Genomic DNA, 9552 nt, shown 5'->3' on the forward strand with positions numbered 1-9552 from the left:
TATCATCAATCACAACTCCAAGGTTTCTAGCTGTTTTTGAAGGAGTTATGGTTGATGAGCCTAACTGGATGGTGAAATTTTGATAAAGTGATGGGTTTGTTGAAACCACAAGCAGTTCTGTCTTAGCCAGGTTGAGGTGAAGGTGATGGTCCATCATCCAACAAGAAATGTCTGTCAGACATGCTGAGATGCGAGCAGCTGTCGTCGGATCATCAGGATGGAATGAGAGGTAGACCTTGAAGGACCTATCTGAGAGGTAAGACTCAAACCACTGGCGTGCGGTTCCTGAGATGCCATTTTCCAATATTTATTTTTTGTTTGTTTGTTTTAATCATATTTTGTGTTCAGAGACCCTTTAATGTACATATGCAGTCATCTGCAGTCTTAACTGACTTCATATAATTTTAATCGTATAATTTTGTGTTGAAATAACTTGCTTTATTAAAGGGGTCATATGATGCTTTTTTAAAGATCATTATAAACTTGAAATCGCGTCATATGACCCCTTTACGAAGGAGAAGAAGAGGCGTCCGCAGCAGCGGTCTCGTCCTCCGCGCCGCTAGATGTCAGTGTGCTCTCATGAGGCCGCCGCAGCCGCTGATCAAGAGCCGTGAGAGAATGACGCAGATCCGCTGCTTCAGCGACGCACGTGTTTTAATAAGGAGTGTGTGAAGTTTATTTTGCGAGTGCGGCACAAAGATGTTTTCAGATCTGGATCTGATCAGAACTATCGATGATAATGATGAAGGTCCTGAGGATCCGGACTCAGCGTCTGACGATGAAGCCGTAAGTTCACTTTACTGCTATCTTAGTGTCATCATGTTTTTCCTTTGGCCTGTATTGTGGTGATACTATGTTGTTTGAGAATGTACCGTGGTAATGCCATGTTTCGAGGTGTAAAGTACCATGCTAAATGATGTTGTTTGACGATGTGCCATTGTAGTGCTGTGTTTTGAGCCTGGTAAAACCACGTTTTTTGATGTGCAGCATGTTATCTAATGTTGAATCCATGGCAGTACTATGTTTTAAACTTTATACTGTTGTTCTATTATGTTCTGGGGTGTGCATTATGGTAATACTATATTGTTTGAGGTTGTACCATGGTAGTGCTATGTTTTGATCATTATACTATGGTAAAACCACGTTTTTTGATGTGCATCATCATGGTACTACGTTGTTTAAGGATGTACCGTGGTAGTACCGTGTTTTGAGTAGCGCTGTCGAACGATTAATCGCGATTAATCGCATTCAAAATGAAAGTTTTTGTTTACATAATATATGCTGTATGTGTGTGTATTTATATATACATAATAAATATACACAATACACAACCTTTTTTTGTGTGCGATTAATTGTGATCATTTGACAGCGCTAGTTTTGAGTCTGTTGATATTACATTTACATTTAGTCATTTAGCAGACGCTTTTATCCAAAGCGACTTTACAAATGAGGACAATGGAAGCAATCAAAATCAACAAAAGAGCAATGATATGATATACCATAGTAATACCGTATTTAGAGCCTCATACTGTGGTAATGGCAAGTTTTTATGTGCATCGTGATAATACTCTTTTATCTAGTGGTATATCAAAATAATACGGTGTTTTGAGTGTCATACTATGGTAATACCATGTTTTTTATGTGCATTGTGCATCATAATAATACGATGTTACTTGCTGATATACCATAGTAATACTGTGTTTTGAACCTCATACTGTGGTAATTTCATGTTTTGCATACCATGTCAGTCCTGTGTTTTTGAGTGTTTTTTGTTTTTTTTTGATCAATACCATTCTATCACCACTTTTTTTTTGTGTACATGCTTGATGGCAATACTGTGTTTTTGGACTTTTTTTTTTTTTAGCACAAACCATGATACCATGTTAATACTATTGTAGAATTTGGACTGCACATTGGTAATACCATAGTATAAGTGTCTTGGAGTACCATGGTATATGAGTATGGTTGTCATTCATGCACCAAAAAGTTTTTTTTTTTTTTTTTTAACATGGTACTACCATGGTGTTTTGGTCATGTCGAGTGGTATTACTATAGTATGCTGATTGATGAACATTTACCATGGTTTTCTTGGAGGTACATTGGTGCACCATGCAATAGGGCTGCACGATTAATCGAATGCGATTGTCATGCGCATTTTGTTAGTAAAGCCGGTTCTGTAATCTGCAGGAAATCATCATCACGTGCTTTCAGATGGAGCAGCATTTACTACACATAGCCGTAGTTCACTGACAAGTTACACAAAAAAATCGCAGACGATTTTATTGCGTGATTCTGAAATCGAAGAAATCGTTCGCGATAATGACAGCTGTTTGCGTAGCTTCTCAGCGAACTACGGCTCTGTGAAGTAAATGCTGCTCCATCTGAAAGCATGTGAAAGCACCACATTTAATAACATATTTTTACTCCAAACTCACTTCATAACGTCAGTCGAGTGTTTGAAATAAATCCTTCTGTGAGATGATGTGGCTTCTTACACAGAATAAGGCACGCAACATATTTCATAGTATTTAAGCAGTGATAAAGGCATTGCATTATAAATATACTTTATTTTAATGAAAATTATAATAATAAGAACTCAGATAAACCGTGTATTGCCATAGTCGTGTGTTTATTAGTCATGTTGAATCAATAAAAGTTAAATCTTCTGTTTATTCAGCTGCAGCGATAGGCATTTTCTGGGTTTCTTCTGCGAGGCGTATTTGGAGTTTCAGTGCGAGAGCGCTCTCTGGCCTTTGGATGGAGATTTACTGCTGATCACAGAACCTTGCTTCACTGAAAGATACGCATTTCGATTTATCGTGCAGCCCTTACATGCAAATACCACAGCAGATGAATGGTGTTTTTCGAAGTACCATAGTATTGGCGTCTAATACCATCAGTGCACCATGTTAAGGCTGTTAAAGTGAGCTGATGGTGGTGTGTATCTTCAGGAGCAGCCCATCGTGTTGAGTAAGCAGAAGCGCGCTCTGAAGGGCCGTGGCGCTGGAGAGTTCAGCGCAGGTTTTGAGTTCGGCGAGCGGGAAGGACTGTACAGCGAGGACTGGGCCATGGCAGACGTGATGGCGCAGCTCAAGAAGAGAGTGAGTGGGACTCTAGCTGCGTCCCAAATGACGCACAATGCACTCATACACTATGTACTTATGCACTATGTACTCAACCATGTATAGTATGAATTATATAAAGTTATTTTGTCATTCATAATCGGAGTCTCATAGCCCCTCCCCCTTCGGTACGTAATTAAAGCTGCGACAATTGAGTGCATGAAGTGTCCAACATTACACACTTAATTTTTTCGGTTAAGTGCATCATCCGGGTATTTAAAGTGCACTTTTTCTTTTTGGAATTTTCAGTGTGAACGCACTACTCGCACTATTTATACTACTAAACGTCATAGAATAGTGCATAAGTACTCGATTTGGGATGCACCTTCTCACTTCGCATTTCAGGGCTGTTGATCACGTTAGTCACGGTGAATAATCTTCTTCCCTCCTGAACGCTTTTCCAGAAAGCGCCCACTACTCTGGATGAAAAGATCGAGAAAGTGCGGAAAAAGCGCAAAATTGAGGTAAGCCGATATGTTCAGCATTCAAATGGAAAACATTGTAATAATATTAAACAATATTACTGTGTTTACTGTATTTTTGATCAAGTAAATGCAGCCTCATTTTTTATGTTTTTGAAAGAAGTTTCTTTTGTAGTTTGAAAATGTTTGTTGATGTCTCTTGAATGATTTCTGAAGATCATGCGACACTGAAGACTGGAGTAATGATGCTGAAAATTCAGCTTTGATCACAGAAATAAATTACAGTTTATGATATATTCACATAGAAAACAGTTATTTTAAATTGTAAAATTCTTTCATAATTTTGACTGTATCTTTGATTAAATAAATGCAGCCTTAAGACTTAAATCTTCCAAAGTTTTGACCACCAGATATCTTTTAAAATGTTATTCATATGCCACTCTTTATTTTATGGTTTTGTGTATGTGACATAAAATTTGAAGTTGAACTAAAATGTTTCTGAAATGTTTGTTTGTATTTGCAGGAAAAAACTCAAAAAGTAAGCAAGAAAACAGAAGCTTCAGCCTCTAAACTGGAAAATGACAATGATGATGAAGAGGATGATGATAAAGAAGAAGATGAAAATGACGACGATGAAGAATCCGGTGGAGATGATGATGATGATGAGGTAGATGAAGATGAGTTCTCATCAGGTGATGAAGAGGTGCTCAAAAAAGCAGGTGTGTATTGACAGTCAATCAAAACACTGAAACAACATAAACTACCAAATTTTGCTACAAGTTTGATTGCAACATAATCATTGCTGTTACTAGTGTTCATCGTCTGTTTGATTACGTCATTAACTGAATTTTTCCGTACATTTCTGCTATATGTACATCAATTTGACACAGTCACCACTAGGCTTGCTGCGATAGACGGTGTTTTCGGTTACCGCAGCACCGCCCCCCACCGTCGTTTAGATTTTTTTTATAGTAACAAAAATCATTTAGCCTAGTTCAGTTAGAGGACAGACCCTTAAAAACTAAACGCTCAATGCTCCGTGCCGAACCGTGCACGAACGACAGTGCTCCACGGAGAAGGAGTCAGATTTTATTTATCAGGTGAGGAGAGTGAGTCGAGCTGACTGACAAGAGTGAGGTGAGAAAGACAAGACGATGGCAAAAGATTGTTTAGAAAGGAAATGCAAAGGCGCCTGTTTGGCATATATGGTGTATTTTTATTCGTTTTGTTAATAAAAGTTCTGAGATTGACGTTGTTGTTGCTTGAATTGAATCAACGTCGAATTGCAGCTAATTTGAAAGTGAAAGTAAAATGCGCACGGCGCTTTTTCAAGCTATTTGAAAGCCAAGAAATCCGAGGAAAAGAGGGAAAACTCAAATGAACAATTGCTTGACGCCGAATTGCGTCACTTTGAAAGTGAAAGTAAAATGCGCACGGCGCTTTTTCAAGCTATTTGAAAGCCAAGAAATCCGAGGAAAAGAGGGAAAACTCAAATGAACAATTGCTTGACGCCGAATTGCGTCACTTTGAAAGTGAAAGTAAAATGCGCACGGCACTTTTACAAGCCATTTGAAAAGCGAAGAAAAGAGTGGAAACTCAAATGAATTGCTATATTTCATCCTCTCTCTTTTCTTACAGACACTTTGAGAGAAAAACAGAAGAAAGGCAAGAGGAAAACAGCAGAAACTGTGAGTATGGCTCGGTTCTGTTGAGCTGCTGCTGTTGTTTATGGTGTGAAGGGATTCTCTCTGTTATATTTCTGTGTTTGGGATGTTCTGGAGGTTTGCTCAGTGTTTTACTCCTCTCTCTCTCTCTCTCTCTCTCTCTCTCTCTCTCTCTCGCTCTCTCTCTCGCTCTCTTCCAGTCTGAAGCATTTTTTGAAGACGCCTCGCAGTATGATGAGAACCTCACCTTCCAGGACATGAATCTGTCCAGACCTTTACTGAAGGCGAGTCTGACGTCACATGCATGTGTGATGCTTTTCAGCCTTTTATGTTCTTTGTATTGTTTATTTTTTTAAATCTTAAATTACGTTTTTATTTTCTGAAAATAACCATCACTTCAGTACTTTTTTTTTTTTTCCAAAAGTTTGGGTCAGGTTTTTATTTTTTAAATAAATTAGTACTTTTATTAAGCAAGGATTCATTAAATTGATCAAAAGTGATGGTAAAGACATTTATAATGTCTTGATAATAATCAGAAATGTGACCCTGGACCACAAAAGCAGTCTTAAGTCGCTGGGGTATATTTGTAGCAATAGCCAAAAATACATTGTATGGGTCAAAATTATTGATTTTTCTTTTATGGCAAAAATTGTTAGGATATTAAGTAAAGATCATGTTGCATGAAAATATTTTGTTAATTTCCTACTGTAAATATATCAAAACTTAATTTTTGATTAGTAATATGCATTGCTAAGAACTTCATTTGGACAACTTTAAAGATGATTTTCTCAATATTTAGATTTTTTTTGCACCCTCAGATTCCAGATTTTCAAATAGTTGTATCTCAGCCAAATATTGTCCTATCCTAACAAACCATACATCAATGGAAAGCTTATGTATTCATAAAAATTGACCCTTATGACTGGTTTTGTGGTCCAGGGTCACAAATGTTTCTCGAGCAGCAAATCAGCATCTTAGATTGATTTTTGAAGGATCATGTGACACTGAAGACTGCAGTAATGATACTGATTTACTGTTTTTACTTAATTTTTTATCAAATTAATGCAGCCTTGATGAGCAAACATTACAAAATTTCGATAAACGAGTTCTGATAATGTCATATAATATAGTTTTAATGTATATGCACCAATGTAAGTTATCATTTTCTAGTGCTTCTCAGTCATTTTTGACGTAGTAATGTTAGTTTAGGCTGCAGTGTAACGAATTACTGTAGCTTGTACAAGTGCTTTGATGACAATGACCTGGAGAATTTCTTGAGATGTGCATGTGGTGTGAATAAGTGACCCCTTTTGCATTACATTTTAAATGTTTTAACGGTCCGTTATCAGCTGAGAAACATCATTTGCATCCAAATAAAACTGTGCACCATATGATGTAACATGGGCCTTCAGTAGAGGATGCACAGCGTTTCTGAAGTGTTTTCCTCGTGTTTGTTCAGGCCATCACTACTATGGGCTTTAAGCAGCCCACTCCCATTCAGAAAGCCTGCGTCCCTGTGGGGCTGCTGGGAAAAGACATCTGTGCATGTGCCGCCACTGGCACTGGTGAGACTTCTGTCTGTTTGATTTGACCAGAAAGAAAGAATGAATATGGCTTTTTCTGTTAATGAATGAGGATGGATGTGACGCGCTTCGACGCCTCTCTGTCTGTGTCTCAGGAAAGACGGCAGCCTTCATGTTGCCGGTGCTGGAGCGTCTGATCTACAAGCCCAGAGAGACGCAGGTGACGCGTGTGCTGGTTCTGGTGCCGACCCGAGAGCTGGGCATCCAGGTGCACTCCGTCTCCCGCCAGCTGGCTCAGTTCACCAGCATCAGCACCTGCCTGGCTGTGGGTAAGAGCCCTGCTGCTTTAGTAGGATTCATTTTCTGTAGTATTCATTCACATGTTGAATTAATTTTGATTTGTATATTTAATATAAAAATATTATACAACAATTTAATATACAATTGTGCTTTTGTCATTTTTGTATTTTATATTTTTCTAAATTTTTATTTGTTTTTGTTTTAGTAATATTAGTACTTCATCCTAAACTTATTTATTTATTTTAGTTTGAGTAATACTGTATAATGTGCTCTTGGCATTTTTATTACATTTTTAAAACATTTTTTATTTCATGTTTTTTTTAAACATTTCTATTTAACTTTTTTTTTTTTCCCCCCCACCTCTTTAGTTGTCAAGTGAACTTTCTAATTAAGTTTTTCTCATTTAATATTTTTTTAGCTTAATTTATTTTTTAAACAACTTGTTTTAAAATGTTTTAGTTTTAAAGTATTAGTAATTATGTGCTTTTGTCTTTTTTTATATATATTTTTAATTTTATTTAAGTTTTTTTTTCATATATAATTTTAGTACTTCAACCTAAACTTAAAAAATGTAGTACTTTTAATAAAATTAATTTTAGTTAGAAAAAAAACATTAGAAATGGTGCGTTTTGGTGAGTTTTTCATCTTAATAGTGTTATTTTATTTCTTTTTTTAGGTTTTAGCAATTCTATGTGCTAATTTTATTATACATTATTTTTTATACATATTTCTGTATTATTTCATCTTTATTTCAGTTTTTGGTTTAGTAATGTTAGTACTTCAACTTCAACTTATTTAATTTAGTTTATTTGTCAAGATTTCATTTATTTCAAGTTTTTAATCTAATAATTAAGTTTTTATTTCAGCTTTATTTGTTATATATATATATATATAATTTTTTTTATTTTTTTTTATTATATAGTTTTAGTTAAAAATAACAGCACAGATTAAGACCGGCGCTGCTGCTTTAACCCTTTAGGCGCCAGGGTTTTTTTGGAAAAATGATGACGTCTTGTCGCAATTTTGCGACTTTGGCGCTTAGAGGGTTAATTCTCTCTTTCACATGTTAAAATAAGACACTTGGATATACTGTTAGAATTGAAGGCGGGAAGTATTGTGAGAGGTTTGTGATGTGTCTGTCAGGTGGGTTGGACCTGAAGTCTCAGGAGGCGGCACTGAGGGCGGGGCCAGACGTCCTGATCGCCACACCGGGACGCCTGATCGACCACCTGCACAACACACCCTCGTTTGAGCTCAGTCAGATCGAGATCCTCATCCTGGACGAGGCCGACCGGTGAGAGCCAGACTCCTAGAGCTACTGCTCAGACTTGCTCAGTGCTTTGCTGGTTATTTAGACGTGTGTCTTTGGCTCAGGATGTTGGACGAGTACTTCGAGGAGCAGATGAAGGAGATCATCAGGATGTGCTCCTATCAGAGACAGACCATGCTGTTCTCAGCCACCATGAGTGAAGAGGTGATGCTGCTGACCTTCAGCTTTACAGCGTTACTCGACTTAATTCCACTTCACTTCAGTTTGTGTATATGGATGCTTGATGTATCCAGTGTTGAAATCAGGTTATTGTGCAAGTAATAAGAGTAAAAAGTGAAAGACGGATCGACAGAGACGGACGGACGGACGGATAGATAGATAGATAGATAGATAGACAGACGGATAGGTAGACAGATAGATAGATAGATAGACAGACAGAAAGAAAGACAGAGACAGACAGACAGACGGACAGACGGACAGACGGATAGACAGACAGACAGACGGATAGATAGACAGACAAACGGATAGGTAGACAGATAGACAGACGGACAGGTAGACAGATAGAAAGAAAGATAGATGGATAGATATATAGACAGACAGATAGATGGATGGATAGATAGATAGACGGATAGATAGACAGACAGACAGGTAGGTAGACAGACAGACAGATAGGTAGACGGATAGACAGACGGACAGGTAGACAGATAGACAGAGACAGACAGACAGATAGGTAGACGGATAGACAGACGGACAGGTAGACAGATAGACAGAGACAGACAGACAGATAGGTAGACGGATAGACAGACGGACAGGTAGACAGATAGACAGAGACAGACAGACAGATAGGTAGACGGATAGACAGACGGACAGGTAGACAGATAGACAGAGACAGACAGACAGATAGGTAGACGGATAGACAGACGGACAGGTAGACAGATAGACAGAGACAGACAGACAGATAGGTAGACGGATAGACAGACGGACAGGTAGACAGATAGACAGAGACAGACAGACAGATAGGTAGACGGATAGACAGACGGACAGGTAGACAGATAGACAGAGACAGACAGACAGATAGACAGACAGATGGATGGATGGATAGATGGATGGATAGATAGATGGATAGATAGACAGACAGACAGACAGATAGGTAGACGGATAGACAGACAGAAAGACGGATAGACAGACAGAAAGACAGACGGATAGGTAGACAGATAGACAGATAGACAGATAGATAGATAGATAGATAGA

The 9552-nt window shown here is 37.9% G+C and overlaps 1 protein-coding gene across 1 annotated transcript in view; it reads left to right on the top strand.

The window, feature by feature from the left end:
* The first annotated feature begins 601 nt into the window (after positions 1 to 601).
* The window catches only part of LOC107665994 (probable ATP-dependent RNA helicase DDX27), a 14507-nt gene continuing 5556 nt past the window's right edge, over positions 602 to 9552 (top strand). Inside the window, exons 1-10 of the mRNA XM_016457085.1 lie at positions 602 to 786; positions 2952 to 3101; positions 3527 to 3586; positions 4068 to 4263; positions 5183 to 5232; positions 5409 to 5492; positions 6668 to 6773; positions 6887 to 7060; positions 8175 to 8325; positions 8406 to 8505. Of these exons, the coding sequence (XP_016312571.1) occupies positions 700 to 786; positions 2952 to 3101; positions 3527 to 3586; positions 4068 to 4263; positions 5183 to 5232; positions 5409 to 5492; positions 6668 to 6773; positions 6887 to 7060; positions 8175 to 8325; positions 8406 to 8505 (1158 nt within the window). The 5' untranslated portion in view covers positions 602 to 699. The remainder of the gene's footprint in view (positions 787 to 2951; positions 3102 to 3526; positions 3587 to 4067; positions 4264 to 5182; positions 5233 to 5408; positions 5493 to 6667; positions 6774 to 6886; positions 7061 to 8174; positions 8326 to 8405; positions 8506 to 9552) is intronic.

This window comes from Sinocyclocheilus anshuiensis, unplaced genomic scaffold (assembly GCF_001515605.1).
Source record: "Sinocyclocheilus anshuiensis isolate Anshui unplaced genomic scaffold, SAMN03320099.WGS_v1.1 scaffold447, whole genome shotgun sequence".
Taxonomy (NCBI): Eukaryota; Metazoa; Chordata; class Actinopteri; order Cypriniformes; family Cyprinidae; genus Sinocyclocheilus; species Sinocyclocheilus anshuiensis.